Source organism: Engraulis encrasicolus, chromosome 11 (genome assembly GCF_034702125.1).
Source record: "Engraulis encrasicolus isolate BLACKSEA-1 chromosome 11, IST_EnEncr_1.0, whole genome shotgun sequence".
Lineage (NCBI taxonomy): Eukaryota > Metazoa > Chordata > Actinopteri > Clupeiformes > Engraulidae > Engraulis > Engraulis encrasicolus.
This window is the reverse complement of record NC_085867.1, coordinates 26,501,613-26,525,851: the sequence shown is the minus strand read 5'-3', so window position 1 is coordinate 26,525,851 and position 24,239 is coordinate 26,501,613. Positions and strand designations below refer to the sequence as shown.

The following is a 24,239-nucleotide window of genomic DNA, read 5'->3' as shown; positions in this document are numbered from 1 at the left end:
GTGTGTGTGTGTGTGTGTGTGTGTGTGTGTGTGTGTGTGTGTGTGTGTGTGTGTGTGTGTGTGTGTGTGTGTGTGTGTGTGTGTGTGTGTGTGTGTGTGTGTGTGTGTGTGTGTGTGTGTGTGTGTGTGTTGCGAGTGACGAGCGTGTAATAGAGTAATTTGGCTGTGAAAACTGAGCTGCCTCATATTAGCAAGTGCAGCCTGTGGGGACAGCTGCATAGCCACACACGTGGAGTGACGGCAGGTGAGAGAGACAGAAGAACAGAGGATGACAAGAGAAAGGCAGAATGACAGCGAGAGAGAGAGAGAGAGAGAGAGAGAGAGAGAGAGAGAGAGAGAGAGAGAGAGAGAGAGAGAGAAATTGACAGTGTCTCAGTGAGAGAGAGAGAGAGAGAGAGAGAGAGAGAGAGAGAGAGAGAGAGAGAGAGAGAGAGAGAGAGAGGCTGTATTATTTAGTTTCCTTCAGCTGCATTTCATTTGTTGCATTTTGGTGTAATTCATATTTTACATAACATGACTTCATAACTACAGTACATCCGAATAAAGCTTCATACCTGCTGAAAGACCACCCAATTGTGCACTGAGCATCGACACAATTGTGGCTAACAGCCTCCATTTGGAAACTCAAGCCTTCACTAAATCTTTAAGCAGCTTCTTCTTGTGACAGCTGTGGTTTTTGGGATTGTGTGACCTAGACGAGTGAGAGTGGGTCTGCAGGTTTAAAAAGATCGGGTGGACCGTATAACTGTTTTCAAGGGCTCGGTGTGGAGTCAGTCACCGTGGTGTTGCTGCTAAGTTGACTCCATTATGCTGCTGGGCTATCTCCCTGATACTCTCCTCTCCTGAGCCAAAGACAAACACCTGCATGCCCATTTTGATGGCACAGCCTTGTGCACATGCTCACCGAATGATCCTAAGAACATAAACAAACACTTCAGTTTTTGTACTGTTTTTCTTTCTCTCTCTTTCTTTCTTTTCAACAAAGATGTGACATGCTCTGATCGAGTAACTTTTGCGCACTCTTTTGTATGTGAGGTCATTAAGTGTTGTCATGGTGACCGGGAGTCGGTTACAGGATGGCAGAGCAATGTTGCTGAGCACTGGGCAGCCTCGCCGAAATTCCAGAACAGATAATCTGTGAGAGACGACTAAAAAAAAACAAGAAAATGCCACAGAAAGGGGACATGGTGAGAAAAATGGAGGATGGTGAGTAAACATTTGATATTTTATGACCTCAGTTTAAATAAATAAGGAGAAATAAGTCTTGAAATTCACAATTTTGAGGTAAAACTTATTGAAGTAAACAATTCATTACATTCATTTATGCACCCTCTGTTTTCTGAAATAAACTCACTAAAATGGGGAAGCTGTTATTAATATTGAGAGTATGTTGAAAATTCCTTTGAAAAAGTCCTTTGAAATAAAGTGTAGTTTAAATTGTGTTGTAACTACATTCACTGTGGTACATAATTACAAGGCAAAAACAAGAAATGTTCAGTACAATGCACATATGAACTTTGGTTAAGACTGGTTGTAAACTGACCATGCACTGGTATGCTGTGTACATGACACCGGCTGCAGTGGGGATCGATATCGACGGTGCAGTGGAGAGCGGGGGTGAAGGTGAGTCGAGACGATTAAGGTCATGACTTTGGTGGTGTGTTATTGTTTATTTGTGAACAGACTAAGAGATTAAAACAGGACATGGTGGAACTATTTGTTGTAGAAAAGTAGTCTTGTGTGTGTATGCGTTGCGATTTCAATTTCAGAGGTTGAAAAAACAAACTTGAAAGTATGTCTCAGTCAAGTATGTCATCTGATATCTGATTTGCTTCTCGACTTTGCATTAGTTTAATTCAAATCTAATTAATTTAATTCAAAAGTTACCCTCAAATGCCACAAAATAAAAAAGAGTAAAAAACCTGGTTTTACCTGTCCAAAATGTAAAAAACAGGTCATTTGGGAAATGATGTTGCACTGCTGGATTGTAGCATCTGAAGCCAGGTTGCCCCATCACTGAATGTATTGAACAGCTAACAGCTGTAGATGTTGTGGTCAGCAGGGCTTTAAATTAACACCCGCCAACCGTCCAAATGCTTGTGAAAATTCAGTTTGGCTGGTAGAAAAGACCAACTTACTCGCCACTTTGACTCATTAGTGAGTGTGTTTTTGGCTAGTGAGATTAATATCTACTAGCCATTTTGGCTGGTAATGAAAAAAGTTAATTTAGAGCCCCGGTGGTCATTGACTCACATGGGGGTCATATCTGTGCCATTTCCCTGCAGAGGACTCCAAGAAAAAGGGCAAAGGGAAGAAGAGCAGCAAGAGGGGCAAGGGAATGGAGAGCGAGGACGGCGAGGGGGGAGACGAGGGCGAGGAGGGGGAAGACGGCTCTCCCAAGAAGAAGCAAGTCGGCCGCAGGAGGGGCAGGCAGCCAATCGTAGACAACAGCGACGAGGAGAACGGGGACGCCTCCAACGGCAGACGGCGCGGAAGGGCAAAGAGGGGCAAGAAGGGCTCAAAGAACAGCACTGAGGAGGGCGAGGCGGAGGAGGAGCTGGGAGAGGAGGACGCGGACGGGAAGGGCGGCAAGGGGAAGGGCAAGAGGGGAGGAAAAGGAGGGAAGGAGGATGCCAAGGGCAAAGGCAAAGGGAAAGGCAAAGACAAGAAGAAAGGCAAAGGAAGCGGGTATAGCAGATGAATTTGATTGATTGATTGATTGATTGATTGATTGATTGATTGATTGATTGATTGATTAATTGACTGATTGATTAATTGCTTGGTTGAAGCTTAATTGATTCCTGAATGGTCCCAGACTGGGCAAAGAGTGAAATGGGAGAGAACTGTAGTAGGTTGTCTTTGCTGCTCTCTTTGTTCGTGCTCCTCGCTCTTGCCTCCCGCAGCTCAGATTCCAAAACGAACGAAGGATGGATGGATGAATAGGAGTATGCATGGAAGGATGGGTGCATGGACAGATGGATGGATGGATGGATGGATGGATGGATGGATGGATGGATGGATGGATGGATGGATGGATGGATGGATGGATGGATGGATGGATGGATGGATTGTTTGAACTGGACATGACTCCATGTCCAAGGAGAGATGGACGAGTGGATACGTAGATGGATGGATGGATTGATGAGTGGATGGACTGATTATTGATCCTGGGCTGGGTCCAAAATGGGCAAAGAGCACATCAAGAGTTAACGACAGGTTTCCTTTTGCTCCTCTCTTTGCTCCATCTCTTCGCTCTTACGTCCCTCAGCGCCGAACTCTGAAACGAACTCTTCTCGATCTTCTCTTCTCCTCTCGATCGCTTGCTTGGTTGCTTGATTGATTGATTGATTGATTGGTTAATTGACTTGTGATTAATTGATTATTGATCCCAGATGATTATTGCGCCCCTCAGCTCCGACTCTAAAAGCTCGGATGATGAGGACTCCATGTCGGAGGGCGAGATGGCACTACTGATGGAGCAGGTGGAGGAGAAGAAGAAGCTGATTGCCAACATCAGGAACAAGCCCTGGCGCATGCAACGCAGACTAGAAGTTCTCCGGTACTAGCCTGCCCACCAATAACCTTACAGCACGCATCACAGATCAGACATGTTTCTTGCTAAGCCTGCACGACAGGCGAGGGACAAGTCTTTCTGCCCGCTTTGCAGGCAGGTGTTTTTTCGGCACAATCAGTGCAGAAGTTAGTTATCTATAAGGCTAAAGTTGCCAAAGTAGCTAGCCATATTATGCCTAGCCTAGCGTTAGATCCATGTTCTTTGGTACAGAGCTGTTCATTCCAGAATGGCGTACATGACTGCCTGTTCACTCCAGAATGGCGGATTTGACTCAAAACTGACTCAAAACGCCCCCTATTGACTGTTTACCATAAAGTACCTGACCTTCGCCACTTGTTAGAGCCACGTTCTTTGCCCATAGGCATGAACTGTAAACAGGATATGCTACCAGCACCCTTTGTTACTGTAAACGGACTGATAATCTGCCGTGGTTCCAAGCACTAAAACTGTAATGTTGAGAAAGAAACCTGCTAGCGCAGGCAGCTTGAACCAATACGAATGAGAAGACTTAGATGTGCACCTTCAAAGAAACTGAAGCCTGAAATGTTTTCTTAGAATATAATACAAGCAGACAGAAATGAGTAAGTGAAAATGAGTGAAAGAAAAGACAGGAAACAGAGAGAGCGAGAGAGAGAGAGAGAGAGAGAGAGAGAGAGAGAGAGAGACGGGGGGGGGGGGGGGGGGGGGGGGGGGGGGCGGGGGGGGGGGGGGGGGGGGTAGAAGGCAAAGTTCCTGCTCTGAATGGAGGCAATGTACTGTATGTGCTCGTCATTGGTGCTCACAGCATTGGTGTGTTCATCATACTCTGGTGTATGGTGCCCAAGCGGCTGCAATATAAGCCTCTAGACTGAAGGACATCATTCTGTGTAAGCCAGGGGTGGGGAACCTTTTTCATTCGAGGGGCCACTTCAAATTACTCAGAGGGCCGTAAAAGTCCTCCGAGGGCCGTACAATGAACACAAACCAGGATTTCCCCTGGCACTTTAGGGCTACTAAAGTACTGTGTATTGAAGGAAGACACCGATAAAACAGACTCCATCTTCTCTAGGTTCCCTGAATATAACTTAATTGTATTGCAAATGCATTTTCTAAAATTCCTTTACAAAATATGTCACATTTCATGTGAAGCTGCATATCATTCAAACTATATCGGGGGCCGGATAAAATGGCCTCAAGGGCCACAAACGGCCCTCAAGACATAGGTTCCCCACCCCTGGTGTAAGCGATCAAGCAAGTAATTTCACGATTGGTTGATTGTGTACTTGCAGGGAAGCCCAGGTGTTTGTGGATAAGTTTGAAGGAGCGCTGGGGAAGGGGAAAGGCAGAAAACTATACGCCTACAAAGTCATGATGATGAAGGTGACACACATCCACACTCCTTACAAAAGTGAAAGGGTTTTTTTCACTTTTCAAGACAAACAAAAAACATGGTGTTTTAATTATTTCCGTGCTCATCTTGGTTTTCAGAAATGGATCAAGTTTCAGCGAGATTTTGAGAACTTCCGGACAGCCTGCATACCATGGGAGAGGAAGATCAAAGAAGTGGAAAGTAATTTTACCTTCACTTTCTTTCTCCCCATTATTTCTGATTCAAGTATTACTTTTACAAGAAACAAAATAGAGGCTAACATGCATCATGGAATTATCAGTCTCTAAATCATCCATCAAGTCAGTCTATTCCTATGTGGTTTATAAGAAACGACTCACTTCTGTGAAAGGCAGCAGGGAACAGGAGTACAGGACATGAAATGTACTGTACAGTCACAATGCTCTGCCACCAAAAGATCAAATAGAGTACCTCAACTATACAGTATTGACAATGTAGGCCTGCTTATATTTCTGTGGTTAATATCCATTGTTAGATTAATGCAAAATAATAAAGATTATATCAGCAAGTGAAGTATTTTTTTAGACATGTAACGCTCATTAATAGTGACAGCACTTTAGTCGTCAGAGGACCTTTAAATGGACTCTAATCACAATTCTGATGTTATCATCTTTGATCCTGGTCCCTACTAACCTGACTTACGCCATATGGCTGTGTTTCACCAAACTCCATGTGAGGGCATTCTGGTTTCCTGTAACAGAGGTCAGGTTCCCGCACAGTTCGTGCCTGCGAACTCGCCACCTTGTCAACGCATTGGTTCGGCAATGGGAGGCACAGTGCGAGACCACTGAGCTAAAGGGCTGGTCCGATAGCCCAAAGCTCCCGCACTGTATTGAGGCTTCGGCAGGCCTCCGTTACACAACCATCTGAGTGAAGTTATGAGTCGTTTTTGAACGAATTAACCAATCAGGTTGAGATTCTCCATAGATGGGCGGCATTATGGCTCATCTTCCATTCGTCGCTCTCAGCTGCATTACGGGTTGAGTTCAATGCGGGTGGCTGAAGTGGTGCAACAGTAAAGATGATGGACAGGTTATTTATCCAATCTTATTTTTGATAAGGAGCCTTTTGATAAGAAGCCTTTTGAAAACGTATCTGTTGTGGCTGAAAGCCAGATGGTATAGTGAAGACGGAGGCGAAACACAGCTGGCGAGAGTCAGGTTAGGTCCACACCAGGTCTTTTTGGGTTTTATTCTTGTCCTCCTTGTAGGTGTCACTATTTTTACTGTTAGTAATAGTAATCATAGTAGTAGTGCAGTAGTAGTAGTAGCAGCAGTGGTAGTAGTAGTGGTGGTGGTAATAGTAGTAGTAATAGTAGTGGTAGTAGTCTTATTTATTTGTTTATTTGTGATGTGGAGCCTTCCAGGTGACTTCGGCTCGTCATTAGCATCCTGCTTCAATAGAGGTAGTAGCAGCAGTAGTAGCCTATTTACACGTATTGTGTTGCTTGTTTGTATGTTTTTTGTTTATGCTTGTCTGTGATGTGGTGTGTACCAGGTCACTTCGGCTCATCGGTGGCGTCCTACTTCATCTTCCTGCGCTGGATGTACGGCCTGAACCTGGTGCTCTTCAGCCTGACCTTTGGCCTCGTCGTACTCCCAGAGGTCAGACGTCAACCTATAGATAGATAGATAGATAGATAGATAGATAGATAGATAGATAGATAGATAGATAGATAGATAGATAGATAGATAGATAGATAGATAGATAGATAGATAGATAGATAGATAGATAGATAGATAGATAGATGAGTCAGTGTTGTTTCAGCAGTAGCACACGTTAGGGCGCTGCAAACAGATTTTTTGTTTGTTTCTAGTGGACTATCTAAGAAACATAATCATTGCAACATATTTACCACCATATTTACCACCAACTTGCATACTCACAACACTAATAATACATGCATTAAGCTTGGGATGCATGGCTGTACTTTTAAAGCATTATTCGTAGCCTCATAATGCACACCGTGCTGCTGCCAGTTGAGCTGTGTACTACTGTAGTCGTTAACCTTTAAGAGGGTGGGTTTTTGAACATTCTATAAAAAGAATGCGTTCTATAACAATGCAAGATTCTAAAATTCCAAATTGTATTGAATGACGCCCAGAATTCTATAGAACTTTCACTGCCCGAACATTCCCGTCACACCGGTGTGACGGTACACTCTTAAAAAGACTTTATTACCATATCACTACACTACTGCTACATTGCACTGAGTCTTCAGTGATACAATATGGCTTGGTCATTGCCATGCTGGTAACAACAAATGTATAACATATTTTGAAAACAAAGCATCAAGTACTTTACATTTTGTAAGGCCCTATGATCTGTATAACCATTCACATCTGTGTTTACAGCGTCTTATGAATATAAGCATAAAACTGACGGCCCTGTGACCGATATGACCCTTCAAAACGTGTTTTTTTGAGTGATATGAACATAAAAGACGGTGTAACCAATGCTGGCTAATGGCCCATGTGACTGCAGGTGTTAATGGGACTGCCGTATGGGGCCATACCACGGAAAACAGTACCGCGCGCCCAGCAGGATACCGCCATGGACTACTCTGTGCTGATGGACTTTAATGTAAGATAGCTCAGTGGTTTCCAACAGGTTGGGGGTAAGGCCAAAGTTCTTCTAGCTAAGTGACCTCACTCTGTGTAGCCAGGCCGTGCCCTCCTAGTGACGCAACAGCTTCAGCATTACTACCAGTCAGGTCAAGAGCAATGCAAGTACTTTCTGTGCTCCCGCAAAATCGGGAACTCCTCCCACTTTGTTGGGGAGCAAACAATCATTAGCAAACCAATGGAGGCCGTTTGGGAATTCCCGTTTGGGAAATGTTAATTGTTATGCTCTTGGTCAGACCAAGTCTCAAAGAGATTGGAAAGTTGATGATAGTGGAAAGATGATGATCAGGCTACACTTCTGGCCATCTTGGCTATGCCTTGGGGAATCTATTTTGGATGAGTAACAGCATACCCTCTGAAAGTGATTGGGAAAAAATACTCTCATTGTCAAGAAAACCACATGGAAAATCACAGTGAAAAGTTGCTAAGTTATTGTGTGTCTAGTTTCTTCTTGTAAATTAAAATAAAGCTTTTAAAGCCTATTTTCTCACTGGTTATTTTGACACTGCACAGGCGCAGTTCTTCCATAACAGCATGAGAAGAACAGTTGAGCGTGGAGCTCAACGCAGTGCGGGTGGGGGTTGCACACACCTGCCATACTGCCACTACTGACTGTCCCCATTCATCTTCGCGGGCGATTTTGTCAATGCGCCGTCTCCTCTTCACTAAAAACGCCTCTGGTAGGGCTATTCAATCAACACCTGCCAGTCGCCCAAATGCAGGTGAAAACTCAATTTGGCGGTTAAAAAAGACAACGTACAGTCACTTTGACTGGTAGTGAGTATGTTTGGCCATTAAGATTGACCTGTACTATCAGTCATATCGGCTGGTGATGAGGAGGCCTTCTGGTGGGGAAAGACCACTGTCTGAAGGTGCTAGTGGCAGAAAGTTTAAGGCCACGTAACCTCAGGTGCCACAAACATCAGGTGTAAGGATAAATCAGATGAATTGTTTCGTCAAAAACGTATAAACTATCAGGCCGAACTGACGGCCTTCACTAAAGCTGTGTCTGTGCCGTGACCTAATGGGGCAGCAGTGGCCTAAGGAAACGGGCTTTAGCTCAGAGGGTTGTAGGTTCGAATCCCACCTTTTCACTCCCTACCACACTCCATGGATAAGGTGCCCTTGAGCACGGCACCTAACCCCATACTGCTCCAGGGACTGTAACCAATACCCTGTAAATAACTGCTTTGGATAAAAGTGTCAACTAAATGTAATGCAATGTAATTTCTGGGAGTGGGGGTGAGGGTTGTTGCAAAAATCTAAGGTACAAAGGGGGTCCTCAACAGAAAAGTTTGGAAACCACTGAGTTAGCTAATAAAATCCATTTAACTGTTCTGGTCAAGTGTGATGCATATATTGTTTACATCGTAATTATATTTGTTGTCTTTATATTAGTTACCTTAACATTACTGATGTACTGTAATTACCAGAGTAAATTGATTCAATTAATAATTGAATTCTTTATACTGTATGTAGGCCTGTAGGTATGTGTCAAAAATCATATTGCTGATCATAGTGTATACACATCATGTCGACATAAAAGCTTCCCTTGTATTATTTCAGGGTTACTGCAAGTATTCTATACTCTTCTATGGGTACTACAATGACAAGAGAACAGTAGGGCCCCTCAAGTTCAGGCTGCCCCTGGCTTACCTGATGGTGGGCATAGGGACCTTTGGCTACAGCCTCATGGTGGTCATCAGAACGTACGTCCCCCCTCTACAAAGTTGAAGAACCTCTTCACTTTTCCACAGTACTTTAGATTATGGTGAATTCAGGTAAATTGGGCCACTTTTTTGTATATACCGGTAAGCGAATGGCCCAAAGTGGCCCAATATATCTCATTTCACCACTTTAGATAGCGTCCAATTAAAAAGAAATCTAGTCATCTAGCATTTAATTAGAAGTATGACGAACAGCGACTACTGTTCTATCTACAGCAGTCTCTTTATACAAAGTAGTACGTACAGTATATATTAGTATATAACTGTAATGCAACACCTTAGCTTGTACTGTTGTGGCACAGTGAAAATACACAACATTATACATTCTCTTTGTTACACTTTGTTATCTTTGATATCTTTGTAAACCAATATATTGAAACAAGGACTGGACAATAGACTGTAAATGAATGCCATCAAGCAACAACATGTTTTCAAGCTACAAAAAGTCCAGTTGCCTAAAACAATATTGTGTGTGATAACTGGATGAATGAATGAGGTTCTTCAGAGATGCACTGTTTCTGTCACTCCAGGATGGCTAAGAATGCGGATGTAGGGGGAGGGGATGATGCAGATAATGAGTTCACCTTCTCCTGGAAGATGTTCACCAGCTGGGACTACCTAATCGGCAACCCGGAGACAGCCGACAACAAATTCGCCTCCATCACCACAAGCTTCAAGGTATTGTAGCATGCCTGTCTGCCTGTCTGTCTCTCTCTCTCTCTGTTCTGTCTGTCAGTCTATTTGTTTGTCTCTCAATCGTTACTGTCTTCAATCAACTCACACCCTCACCACAGGCGTACCACAAGGAACAGTGCTGGGGCCCCTTCTGTTCGCAATGTACACCTCCCTGGGACGTGTCATTCGAACATGTCATTCGAACACATCTGGGTGTCATCCTATCACTGCTTAGTTGATGACACCCAGATGTACCTGTTGTTCCAGCCAAATAACATTTTCACAGTTACTGAGTGACCAGAGCAAATTTTAACGATTAAAGTCAAGCTAATCTTATGGTAATGAGCTATGACGGCGAAAACCAATTGGAATGTTCATATCAACCAATGTCCCAGGCTGTCAAGACAGAGCCATTAGGCCTATGTGATTAGCTAAATCAAACATGTCAATGCCGTGCCCAGAGCGAATACAGCAAATTCAAGGCGAAACTTCTTCTGCTACCTCCGCTACCAGGCAGCGTAGTTCGCTCTTGGTCGGCTCTGGCTTGACAGCCTGGGATATTCGGAGATGTGAACATTCGAATTGGTATAGCTCATTACAATACGATTAGCTTGACTTTAATCGTTAAAATTCGCTCTCGTCGTTCAGTTTGCTTCACCTCTAGCAAATTCGTTCTGGGTAGCGCTGGTCGTGCACCCTCCATACAGAAATAATTACTTCCGTCGCTCCGTTCGTGTTGGTCGCTACTGGTGTGAACAAGGCATAAGGCTTGGCATAATCACAGATGCTAGCACACATTTCCAAATTTCCCTCTCCAGAAATAGAAAAAAGGTGCAATGAACAATATGGATAAAATCCTGTTCAGTTTGACTCCCCTCCCTTTTCCCGTCCCTAGTTTAACCCCTTCGAGACTTGGTGAAATTAACAGTGTTGTAATTGGGTAGCCCATTGCATTGCATTGCATTGCATTGCAAAATGCATTTTTACATAGTTTTTGTTTGTTTCTAAAAGATTTGAATGTTAAATGTCATTCACACATAGATGAAAGGACATCTGAATTGTCATTTCCAATAATTTAATGCAAAGGTTTCAAAAAAAAAAAAAATTGGTCATTTTGCAACGGAATGCTTCAATTTCACACAAATCCAGAGCTTTTTCTGAACGGGGAAATAGGGGCGCTCCACCCTCATAACTCCGCGGGTGCACCCTCATACTTTTTTGAGCGCCCCTAGTAAATTCCCCCCTTCACCCCCCGCAACTTGCCATGATGCTCCCTCATGCCAAAAAATCCTAGAAAAAGCCCTGCAAATCCATCAATTTTACGCAAATGTAGCCTACAATACCATACAATACATACGGTATACCATGATACCGTGGCTAAAATTATACTACGGTAAACATTTTTAGTCATACCGCCCACCCCTAACTGACGCACATTAGGTCGAAACGTATACTTTTCACATACGCTTTTAGGTACCGTACTGTATGTAGGTTATAAAAGCGTTTTATTCTGATACACTAAGTACCTAATCAGCCAAGTAGTGTAGAGATGCAGTATAGTGACCTGGCCGTAACATACACCATGCCATAGGAGCCTCAAGGGTTTGAATGCTTCAGGTAACAGACCTCTGACCTAAAGGTTGCAGGTTCAAATCCACCTGATGCCAGAAGTGCCATTGAGAGCAGCACTTTTCCCAGTGCACGAGGGGGGTTAAAGCAAGGCATTTGCCCGTGGGCCCAGGGCCCTCTTGTTTTAGTGGTGGGGCCCTATTATGACCTTGGCAGGACGCATGGGATGCCCTACCAGTGTTTTACCCTGGGGCCCTGTGATCAATGTTGACATGGCTGCCCTGCGCAGTCTCACACGTGTGAGGGGTTAAATGGCACCGGTTAGGTTTCCTGCTGCGCTGCTCTGCACTGTGCCACATCTTGCTGCGTGAACACAATTGCAAATGGGAAGCAAGTGTCACCTTTCAAGAACAATCTGAAAACAGATGCGCTTTTCGCATGTCCTGCAGGAGTCTGTGAGATGCAGGGCTGACTGCAGCGGTTGAACTGATTTTCGTCTTGTTTGTTCTAGTTTGGGCAGTCATGGGTGAGCGGTTAGGGCGTCAGACTTGCATCCCAGAGGTTGCCGGTTCGACTCCCGACCCGCCAGGTTGGTGGGGGGAGTAATCAACCAGTGCTCTCCCCCATCCTCCTCCATGACTGAGGTACCCTGAGCATGGTACCGTCCCACCGCACTGCTCCCCATGGGGCGCCACTGAGGGCTGCCCCCTTGCACGGGTGAGGCATAAATGCAATTTCGTTGTGTGCAGTGTGCAGTGTTCACTTGTGTGCTGTGGATTGCTGTGTCACAATGACAATGGGAGTTGGAGTTTCCCAATAGGCTTTCACTTTCACTTTCACTCTAGTGCACACATTGCTGTTTTGTACATTAGGGTATTTTGAAAGGCACTTTGAGTAAAAATGTATTAGGCTATTTATTATTAAGAATAGAATAGAATTAAGTAGAATTTAATACCTTTCTTAATCTCTCCTCACATGTGCAAGAAGTCGATCCCTCTCCGATCCTTCTACGTAGGCCTATAAGCTAACATGCCCTGGCAGGGGGCTTCCCTAGGTGGTCGTGGGTCTCTGCCTGAGATTTCTTCCTAACTAAGTAGTTTTTTCCCCTCAGACTATTCTGAGTTTCCCCAAAAAACTCTTAAATTAAGTTAAAAGGGAATCCTGTCAGCAGGATAACTCAAAAAGTTATGAACGGATTTTGATGAAACTTTGTGGAGTTGTTGATAATGACAAATAAACCATCTTCACCATTGCGAGATAGGGCGAATTTTGACAGTCAAGTTTCTAACTCCCAAAAAAATATTGTGTAACATAGTCAAATGTTGAAATGTTAATTCAACACTAGAGTAGGGCTGCTGACAGCTTTGGCCAGGCCTGGTACCAAGTCATCTGAAGGGCCCCCTCACCCAAGTACATGTGGATCCAAATCTGCCTTCAACCCCCCCACACCCCTCAGGCCCGGGACAACTGACCCCTTTGTCTTCACTGTGCAGGAGTCCATTGTGGACGAACAAGAGAACCAGAAGGATGAGAACATCCACCTGCGTCGGTTCCTGAGGGTGCTGGCCAACTTCATGATCACCTGCATGCTGGGGGGCAGTGGATACCTTATCTTCTTCGTGGTCAAGCGCTCGCAGGAGTTTGCCCTTCGGGACGACCTCAGCTGGTACGAGAAGAATGAGGTATGAGGGAGGGATCAAGTCTAACCTTTTGGGGGGGTTAAATAATGACGAGGGGGCACCCCTGAGACCATTGCTAAACAAGTAGAGATCCTAATCCATGATGTTAAATGTGCACTGTTTAGGATGGTGACGAGAGTAGGTATTGCAACTATGCTGCTCATTGAAACTGTGCTATACGTATACTGTCAAAGTTGATCTTTTCATGAATATTTCCAAAGTAACAAACTGATTTGTACTAGTATGACCAAAGTACAGTAAGTTTGGCAGCTAAAAATGTCTATTTCTTGAAATTCAAAATGATGGACAATGGAGAAGAATAGCCTACCTCTTTTAATGTATATGCAATTTTCCCAATGAATTCTTAAAGTTTGATGGTGGTGGTAAGTATTCATGAAAACGGTAACATTTGTGAATGGGCAGTATAAATTCTGGAAATAAAAAACTAACCTGCTGAGGTCCCAAGGGGTCCCAAGGAACACCAGTACAGTCCACCGTCTTGAGCTTCAACTTCCACATCTTAGTTGCTCCTGCAGTCTCTGCTTTTAGCAAAGCATCTTTGGCGTCTATCTTATCTTAACTAACAATATTTAATATTTAATATTTAAAATGACCTTTAAGTCATTTTAGATTACCTTTTAAAATGACCTTTAAGGTCATTTTAGAGATCAGAATGTCTGCATTGTGCAGCTAGTTGGAGATCATCATGTCTCTGCTGGCTCTGCTGTGTGCCCCTGTTTGGTGGTCTGCATGTCCTCACTGGTCTCCAATTATTTTTCTTCAAGGGCCAAATTATGTAGAGCAAGTGAGGCTGCGGACCAAACCAATGCCCCAACCCAATGAGAAACAAGTTAAATGTCTACTACATAGGCAGAGAACAGATTTTCACTTTTCCGTTTTCCCTTCTTGCCATTGTCTGTTATGAGACTGTTAGCATAAGATCTAACTCTCTGAATGCTCTGAATATGACCCACTGAAGTTTCAGTGATTGAAAATCACATACATTTATGTTTTCATTTATTCTGACCTCATGGCGGGCCAAATCTTTGGCATGCCCGGGATGGATTTGATCCACTGGCCTTTGTTTGGAGACCAAGGTCCTACTGTGTGTTTTGCTGTATCCAACAGCTAGAGATCGTCATGTCTCTGCTGGGTCTGGTGTGCCCGCCCCTGTTTGAGACCATCGCTGAGCTGGAGGACTACCATCCACGTATCGCCCTCAAGTGGCAGCTGGGCCGCATCTTCGCCCTCTTCCTCGGGAACCTCTACACATTCCTCTTCGCACTCTTCGACGAGGTCAACAATAAGGTCAGCCTGCTGCTGCAAGGATGTATCGTATCGTGCACAGTTTTGTGGGGATACTGCTGTGTGTGCATGTGTGTGTGTGTGTGTGTGTGTGTGTGTGTGTGTGTGTGTGTGTGTGTGTGTGTGTGTGTGTACTGTGTGTGGTTTCGCTGAGTGTGCGGGTATTGTTCTTTTCCTTTATCATGATACTTACAGTAAGTGCTACATGAAGTGCTAAAGCAAGAAGATAAGTGCATACCTTTCTACAAGGAAATAAATCAAACAAATTGAAACAAAAAATTATACACAAGGGGCAAACAATGGAATGTACATGTATTGTAGGGTACTCTGATATGCTTTACCCAGGAATAAGTTACCTGGATAATGACACTGAAATGACTACCAGCTGCAGCCAGGTTTTACCAGCATTTGGCCAGTTTGCAGGTGCTAATGTCAAGCCCTGCTCCACACAAACACTCGAACACACACGCACGCACACACGTACGCACACACGCGCACACACACACACACACACACACACACACACACACACACACACACACACACACACACACACACACACACACACACACACACACACACACACACACACACACACACACACAGACCCAGGCAAGGATACTCAATATGGTCAATGTTCTGCGTTCTGTCACTTTATGCTATGCTGCTGTTTCACTTTAGCCAACTGTTTGATGATTACATAGTTTGGGGTAAAATGCAGCATTCAGCAGCAGCATTTTTCACGAAACGAAAGTATCCGTTATAGCCACAGTGGCCGGTGAGTGAAAAAGTGTCAAGTCCTGGTGTGCGGATGTGAAGCCCATCTGGGAAACTGCAACTCCCATGGTCATTGTGACACAGCACTTCACCGCACACAAGGAAATATATGTCTCACCGGTGCAAGGGGGCAGGCCCCAATGGCACCCCAAGGGAGCAGTGGGGCGGGACGGTACCATGCTCAGGGTATCTCAGTCATGGAGAAGGATGGGGGAGAGCACTGGTTACTGACTCCCCCCATCAACCTGGAGGGTCGGGAGTCGAACCGGCAACCTTGGCGTTACAAGTCTGACGCCCTAACCGCTCCCCCATGACTGCCCATATGTGTATGTGAATCTATGTGAGTATGTGCCCTGTGTAGAGTAGACTAACTTTATTGATCCTGAAGGAAATTAAGTATATGTGTTGTGCGTGTGTGATGTTCATGTGTATGTGTGAGCAGGGCCACTGACAGCTTTGGCTGGGCCCGGGACAAAGACATCTGATAGGGCCCCAAACTCAATACATACAATGTAATGAGGATCCAATTCTGCACCAACACCCCCCCACCCCCCACCCCCGTCCCCCCCGCCCCCCCCGGCCCCCCCCCCCCGTCTCCCTGGGCCAGGGAAAAGAGACCCCTTTGCCCAACCTGTCGGCTTCTTCTCTGTGTGTGAGTGAATGCTTCTCTGTTCGTGAGAGAGGTGGAAGGGGGGTGTTGCAGAGGCACGGCACATAATGAGTTTCCTTTGTGAAGTGCTGTTCTCAAAAAACAACAGGTCACTCTGAGAACGTCCCATTACACTGAGTGATGGTTTATCAGACAGTTTAGAGGGACACTGAGACCTCTTCATAATTAATGAGCCAGAACATTAAAGAGCCAGGCGAGGTGTGACTCACATGACCCCTATGGTGACACATCACTGAAGCTGTGAAGTAGCAGAATGGATCAGTGCAGTGCCATTGCTGTAGGCAGGGGGTGAAGTAGCCTGGTTCTCACGCAGACCCCTCGGGCATTTTCGCCCAACCATCTGTGTGAGAACCAGATTAGGGGTGAAGTAGCATAGTTCAAAATACATTTTCTATGAATACAAGAAAGCAAAAGATCATTGATTTTTGAGTGATAAGGCAAAGAACGTTACTCAATTCTATTCTGTACAGTTCAATCAGATGCTATTCAATTCTGTCCAGCTCTACCCTGTCTCGAAGGTATTTAGCTCTCTTCATCTGTATTCAGTTCATCTTTGGTCCTGTGCTATTGGGCTCTTTTGTCCTTTTCCCATGACGTCAGACACCTTCGGTTCAATATTTAAAGCAGGTGCAAGTTGCATCCGGTGGCATAGACTTACACACTGCTGTTTCCTAACATTTTCCTAACATTTTCTGCCTGAAAACAGTAGTTGTTTAAACCTGTTTCACGTCAAAGTGAAATTTTGTAAAAAAAAACAAAAAACAAAAAAAAACAAGCAAAACATATTGGGTTCTGTTTCTGTGTTCTATTCTACTGAGTTTCACGGGGTTCTACTGGGTTCTGTTCCACGGTGTTCCATTGGGTTCAATCATATTCTGTGTTCTGGTCTACCTTGTTCCATTGGGTTCTGTGTTCTGATCTGTTGTTCCATTGGGTTCTGGGTTCTGTTCTTCTGGGTTCTATTGGGTTCTGTGTTCTGTTCTACTTTGTTCTATTGGGTCCTGTGTTCTGTTCTCCTGTTGTTCCATTGGGTTCCATTGGGTCATTGTTCTGTTCTCCTTTTGTTCCATTGGGTTGTATTGGGCTCTGTGTTCTGCAGCTAGTGGAGGAGCAGGAGATAAGGAACGCGTCCATCTGGTTCCTGAAGGAGTACCACGCCAACTTCTCGCTTTACAGCAATGACAGCGAGGCCACGCCTCCACCCATTGACCCCGCAGATGCCATCCGCGGGCCCTGCTGGGAGACCATGGTTGGCATTGTAAGTACAGTTCATGACATTGCATTACAATAAAATGGGAGACCTACATTGTCATTGTATTTACATTACACTACATTACATGACATTACACTTAGATGCCATCCACAGCCCCTGTTGGAAGACCACCATGGCATTGCTGACACCTTTATCAAAACGTGACTTCCCATTATTAGGGTACACCCGGCAGGGCCGCTGACAGCTTGTGCTGGGCCCGGGACAAAGTCATCTGAAAGGGCCCCCTACCCAACACAGACAATGTAATGGGGACCCAATTCTGGGCCCCCTATCTCCCTGGGCCTGGAACAACATACCCCTTTACCCTCCCCCTGTCAGCTACCCTGACACCCGGTGCAGGGTATTGTCCCTGGAGAAATGCTGGGTTTGTTGCTTTGCTTTGCTCAAGGGCACTTCAGCCATGCATAGGATTCTAAGAGCGATGTAATTCGCACATTACTCTACATTGCATGAGGATACCCTTAGCCAAAGTGGCATACAGTTATTTGCAGGATATTGGTTACAGTCCCTGGAGCAATGTGGAGGTTAAGTGTATCACTCAAGGGCTCTTGCACCCTTCCGATACCATTACTGACTGTCTAACCAGTAGCCCATCGACGGATCTATTCAATATTTGTGGAAAACAACAAACAACAAAAACTACAACAAAACGACATTGAAATCACATCACCATGAGTCTGAAATAACAGATCATGACTTTACTATTTTGGTGACAGTAGTTCTCCGGAAAGAGGCATGGCTGTCACTATCGTAATCCTACCATAAAACTGTGCAACTAGAACATTACAAACAGAGCCTTTAGTAATTCATTACAACTTGATAATTGCCATTCTGATAACAGCGAATTTATAACAGGGCCCATGACTTAACAGAGTAAGTGCCTTGCTCAAGAGCACTTCAACCATGGTTGAAAGCATAGCATTAGAACCTGCAACCTTTCGATGTCTTTTTACAGACTCGATAACCACCTAACCATTAGTCCATGCCATGGCTGCCCGTGTCGTAATCCTAACCACTTCCTGTCTGTAATCCAAACCATTTGGTTTCATACAGTATATCACGAAAGTGAATACACCCCTCACAGTTTTGCAGATTTTTGAGTATATCTTTTCATAGGAAAGCATTACAGAAATGTAACTTTGACACAATGATTAGTGACCTTTTAACAACATATTTAACCGCTTACATTTCTTGTTCACTCAGAAAAAAACAAAATACAGCCATTAATGTTTGAACATGTACTCACAAAAGTGAGTACACCCCAGATTAAAATCCGATAGAGAATATGAGATAAACAAATTTGCTTTAGATGGTGTCAAGCATGTGTGGTGGTAAACAAGTGAGTTTTACAAAAAAAGGTGTATCCTCTCATAAGCCAAGCATGGTAGTGGGACTGACATGGTTTGGGGATGCATGAATGCTGTCAACATTGGCAATCTGAAATACACCTAAAAGAAACATACATGTCAACATGCACTGTGACTACTGAAGCAGATCATGATATTCTCCATAGGATTGCATTCAAATCTCACACCAATCTATTTGAGCCAGATGCAGACTCAAAATGTAAAAGTTCAATGCAAAGAAAGGTTGAAACGCACACTGATGACCTCCCTTGTCATCCCTTTTCATTTTGTTTCATTTCGAGACGTTTCGAGCCAACATAGCCCCTTCTCTACCGGATTTTAATCTGGGGTGTACTCACTTTTGTGAGTACATGTTCAAACATTAATGGCTGTATTTAGTTTTTTTCTGAGTGAACAAGAAATTTAAGCGGTTAAATATGTTGTTAAAAGGTCACTAATCATTGTGTCAAAGTTACATTTCTGTAATGCTTTCCTATGAAAAGATATACTCAAAAATCTGCAAAACTGTGTGGGGTGTATTCACTTTCGTGATATACTGTACATCTCTGGCATGCCGTGCTATATTCTGTTACCCATCCATTCTATTATGTCAGGAGAACATCATTAACATTCTCATACAGGACCCTGTTCATTGCTCCGGGAGGCGGGAGCAGTGAAAGGCGATATGGTTGAATGGTGGATGGCACAAAAATGAGCTGTAGGTAATGAAGGCTGAAGCTTTGTGTTGTTTACAAGAAAAAGAACATAACACACGGGCATCCATCTTGTCTGTCTGCAGCACCAGTGTCACATCAACGATGGAGAAAGCGTACACTTGTACACTTACACAGACGACCGTGTATGATGACTGAAGCTAACACAGATGAGCTGCTTGCCAACATTCATCATTATGCAATTGTGTGGGGAAAACACTAATAGATAGCCTACCGTAATGGGAAAATTAAACTACTCTGCTGAAAGCTGATCATCTCCTATTAGCAAAAATTAAATATAACATCCATATCATATAATACTAATACATACACTTTTTAAAAATATACTATACCAGTGCCCTGGGTTTGTTTCACTAAATTGTCCAGAGCTCAGTTGCAAAAGAGACAGTAGTTTCAATGACTCCACCCAGGAGAAATGAAGGATTCAGATTGAAGGAATATGTAGCCCCTTAATGCACGCCATACCTCCTGTGGCACGCTGTAATAGACATTTAAAGTTAACTACTATAGTACTACACTACTATGACAGTGCACAGGGCCTTTAGTAATACATTACGACTTGGTCATTGCCATTCTGGTAACAGCTAATTTATAATGCCGTGTCTTAAGGGGTTAAAATGTTAATGTGATAACATCATCTTGCTGTTGTTCTCAGGAGTTTGTGAAGCTGACAGTGTCCGACATCCAGGTAACCTACCTGACCATCCTCATTGGAGACTTCCTCAGGGCCTTCATCGTACGCTTCCTAAACTACTGCTGGTGCTGGGACCTGGAGGCCGGCTTTGTGAGTACACTACAGTCTGGCCTGTTAGAGGTCCACTAAGTTAACAAAATTAAAGTTCGCTATACGTTTTTTTTTGCCTAAAATACACAAACTCAAACTTTGAGTAAAGTGTCTTTTTAAAGTTTTTTCACAAAATCACTTTAAGAAATGTAAGGTATCTCTCTGGACACATGAAAACACAACTTGATCACTGTGAAATTATGTTTTGTTAACTTTGTGGACCTTTGAGGTCATGATACACTAAGCATCTGGCATAAAATCTACTGGCAGGTAGCTTGATAAGCAAGACCCGTTCAGCTTCTCTACAAATAGAGGGGGTGTGGCTAGTTGTGCTAAACTGACAGGGCTGTGGGGCTAGTTTTTTTGATAATGGGAAAAATAGGGATATTTTTGGGGAAAATACCAAATCGGGAAGACAGCGGGGAATAAGTCCAAAATTTCCCGTGAAATTAGGGATGGTTGACAGGTATGCTAGGCAACTTTTTTTGAGTATCACTTTTAAGCAACCTTACTATAAGATGTTATTTGGACAGTTTACTACACTTTATCTGGAGAAACTGGATCAGAATTACACACATTTCCTTTGTCATTTTATTGGAAAAGGAGCCAATAATGTCATTGACCAACAATGTTGCCAAAAAAGTTGCTCTGTGTATCATCACCTTTAGAACAGAACAGAACAAAACAGAACAGAACAGAACACAACAGAACAGAACACAACAGGAAAGAATTAAATAGAATAGAATAGAATAGAATAGAATAGAATAGAATAGAATAGAATATGACGTATCACTGTATGCTGTATCAATGATGTTTTCACTTGTGGCGTAACCTGGAGGGATCTTTCGGGACTAGAAGCCCAACAAATGTGAACCCAAATATGAACAAAAATGTGAGCACAGCCGGGTCTCAGGGCATGGGGCTAGTTAACCAGAAACCATCAGCACATCACTGACCCTCTAATGCCCCGACCGGCTATTGCTCTACAATGTGATACAGGCTGGAGTTCACGCTCCTCCACAGACTAGATATCCATGGTGGTAGTTGGATGTCTTTTTGAATACAAAGTGAAACAAACGTGTTGGAATATTCTAATGTTACCTTTCAAACCGTATATTAACCACCCTATCTTCAAATTGTTCAGCCTTCGTATGGAGAGTTTGATATCAGTGGAAATGTCCTGGGTTTGGTCTTCAATCAAGGAATGATTTGGTAAGTCTGAAATTGATGAACTACTCTAGTCCATGCAGAACGTCAGCAAATGTTCACTGCGGAGCAACTCCTAGGCTTAACCCCTCTATCAGGGCCTCGAATATAAGCCTGTTGTTACCTAAATGGGACTCTTTGTAATGTCAGTTATGTTCTTATCATGTAGTGAAGCTTTTCAATCAAATAATGAGTTGGCCTTCCCACCTGAATGTAAGGGTTTTAAAAATGCTTTTTGGGCTGAGATGTTACTATTTTTTGACCTGGCTCTCACCAGACCCTTTAGACAGGTCATCAGCTGGGAAAATTAGGCCTTTCGTCCTACCGCACTTTTCTCTGTGGATTACTGACCTGAAGACCTATTGGAAGAAATTAAATCATGGGGCCACGTCAATTTTTGCTCAGAATTCAATATGGCCGCCATTTTCCAAAATGACTTGTTTTCATGCATTTTACATTGTACTATAAGGTAATATTCATGAACGGTGAACTAATTTCAGCACTATTCTGTCCTATTTCCTTACATACATGTTTACAAAGGGTGACTAAACTAAAAGAAATAAAAATAAAGTTGGCCACCTTGCAATATACAAAGGAAAATGCTGAAATTAATGATTGAAATGCACATACAGAGTCTATGGCTGTGAAAATTAGGCCTATTGTCCTGTCAGGGTTTTCACAGTGGATTACAGACCAGAAGGCCTATTGAAAAAGAAGAAAACTTGGGGCCATCTATGTGCTCCAAAATTCAAAATGTTCTCTGTTTTTCAGAATGGCAGACTTTCACACATTTTTCTCAATACTGTAAGGCCATAATTACCAATAAAGATGACCTATTTTTCAGTTAAATTGTCCTATCTCCTTACAGACGTGAGTATAAAGGTTGTCTAGAAAAAGGCATGAATACAGGGGGTGGACAAAATAACTGAGACACCTGTCATGTTAGTGTCATTTAGTTCCTCTTGCGTCCGCATTATAGTGTTGGATGTGGTTCATCCTTCTTGGTGGTATGCAGACATTACCTTGGATACTGTGGCTCTCGATACATCACAAAGACTTCTCTGTCAAAGATGCAACAGTTTCACGCGTATGAAGAATTTCTCCTTTTTGAACTCTGACATGTCACACATAATGTTGTGTGCATTGCAAAATATTGAGCAAATCTGTGCTCTTACTCTGCTAATTGAACCTTCACACTTCAGCTTACTGGTGCAATGTGCCATTAATGAAGATTGTATTGGCCAACAGGCTGGTCCACTTGAGCCATGAAACTTCCTACACTAAAAATGATAGGTGTCTCAGTTATTTTGTCCACCCCTGTATCTTGCCACTTTGAAATATCCAAAGGAATGTTGTCAAATGATTGAATTTCACAAACACAGTGGACTGCTGAAAAAAGGCATATTGTCCTGCCAAACTGTGTGTGTGTGTTTGTGTGTGTGTGTGCGTTTGTGTGTGTGTGTGTGTGTGTGTGTGTGTGTGTGTGTGTGTGTGTGTGTGTGTGTGTGTGTGTGTGTGTGTGTGCGCGCGCGCGCTTGTGTGCGTGTGTGTGCGCGCGCGCGTGTGTGTGTGTGTGTGTGCGTTTGTGTGTGTGTGTGTGTGTGTGCGCGCGCTTGTGTGTGTGTGTGTGCGTGCGTTTGTACGGTATGTGTGTGTACGTGTGCCTGAGTGCGCTTTTCTCAAGTGTGTGTGGCCAGTGTGCTTCTTTACATACACTGACATAGACACAGTAGTAGACAGGGTGTGTGTGTGTGTGTTGGGGGGCGAAGGTGGGGGGGTAGGGAGGACCGAATGATGTGGAGGAGCGGGGGGGATGAATGAGGGGATGAGTGTGGGGGTAGGGGGGCAGAGTGGGGTTGGAGTCGGGGTTGAATTAGGAGGTGGGGGGGCAGAATAGTGTGTGGGGGGTTCGGGGGGGGCAGAATAATGTGTGTGTGTGTGTGGGGGGGGGGGTAAGTTGAGTGGGGGCGGGGGGTGTTGACCTGCCAAACTTTTCACAATGGGTGGGGGGGGTGGGCGAGTATTTTGTGGGGGGGTGGAGGAAGAATGAGTCAGGGGGGGTTGAGTGTGGGGGGCAGAATAGTGGGGGGTGAGTGAGGGGTGGAGGGGGCAGAGTAGCATGGGAAGGATGATTGAGGGGGTTGGGGGGCAGAATAGTGTGTGGGGGGGGGGGGTGAGTGAGGGGGTGGAGGAGGCAGAATAGTGTGTGGGGGAAAGACACTGTAGAGCAGAGGAAAGATGAGCGGGGGATACGCGTGCACGATAACAAACATACGCATGCACACTCACCCTTTCTTTATGTAAAAAGATGTAGGCCTGAAAAACTTTTGGTCAGAAATCTAATGTGAAAAGTTTGGCAGATCAATAGCCTTTTTTTCAGCAGTCAACTTTGTATGTGTAATTCAATCATTTTCTGACAACAATCCTTAGGATATTGTCTATAGGAAATGTACATCTTTCTGTTGCCAACCTTTGTACTCACGTCTGTAGATAGGAGATTTAACTGAAAATAGGTTTATCTTTATTGATAATTATGGTCTTATAGTATTGAGAAAAATGTATGAAAGTCTGCCATTCTGAAAAGCAGAGAACATTTTGAATTTTGGAGCACATTTGAGATGGCAACCAGCAGGTGAATCTTTTTCAATTGGCCTTCTGGTCTGTAATCCACTGTGAAAACCCTGACAGGACAATAGGCCTAATTTTTTCGCAGCCATAAGTCTGTATGTGCATTTCAATCATTATTTTCAGCACTTTCCTTTGGATTTTGCAAGGTGGCCAACTTTATTTTCATTTCTGTTAGTTTAGTCAGCCTTTGTAAACATGTATGTAAGGAATTAGGACAGAATAGTGCTGAAAGTAGTTCATCGTTCATGAATATCACCTTATAGTACAATGTAATAATGCAT

General features: G+C 43.8%; 1 protein-coding gene across 1 annotated transcript in view; it reads left to right on the top strand.

Annotated features, from left to right (window-relative positions):
• Positions 1-1,119: 1,119 nt before the first annotated feature.
• tmc2a (transmembrane channel-like 2a) overlaps positions 1,120-24,239 on the top strand; it is a 28,835-nt gene continuing 5,715 nt past the window's right edge. The window contains exons 1-15 of the mRNA XM_063209689.1: positions 1,120-1,206; positions 1,582-1,623; positions 2,286-2,688; positions 3,413-3,559; positions 4,843-4,933; positions 5,042-5,123; positions 6,459-6,565; positions 7,446-7,544; positions 9,152-9,294; positions 9,843-9,990; positions 13,050-13,238; positions 14,364-14,543; positions 17,087-17,245; positions 19,996-20,124; positions 21,269-21,336. Coding sequence (XP_063065759.1) covers positions 1,167-1,206; positions 1,582-1,623; positions 2,286-2,688; positions 3,413-3,559; positions 4,843-4,933; positions 5,042-5,123; positions 6,459-6,565; positions 7,446-7,544; positions 9,152-9,294; positions 9,843-9,990; positions 13,050-13,238; positions 14,364-14,543; positions 17,087-17,245; positions 19,996-20,124; positions 21,269-21,336 — 2,027 coding nt within the window. The 5' untranslated portion in view covers positions 1,120-1,166. The remainder of the gene's footprint in view (positions 1,207-1,581; positions 1,624-2,285; positions 2,689-3,412; positions 3,560-4,842; positions 4,934-5,041; positions 5,124-6,458; positions 6,566-7,445; positions 7,545-9,151; positions 9,295-9,842; positions 9,991-13,049; positions 13,239-14,363; positions 14,544-17,086; positions 17,246-19,995; positions 20,125-21,268; positions 21,337-24,239) is intronic.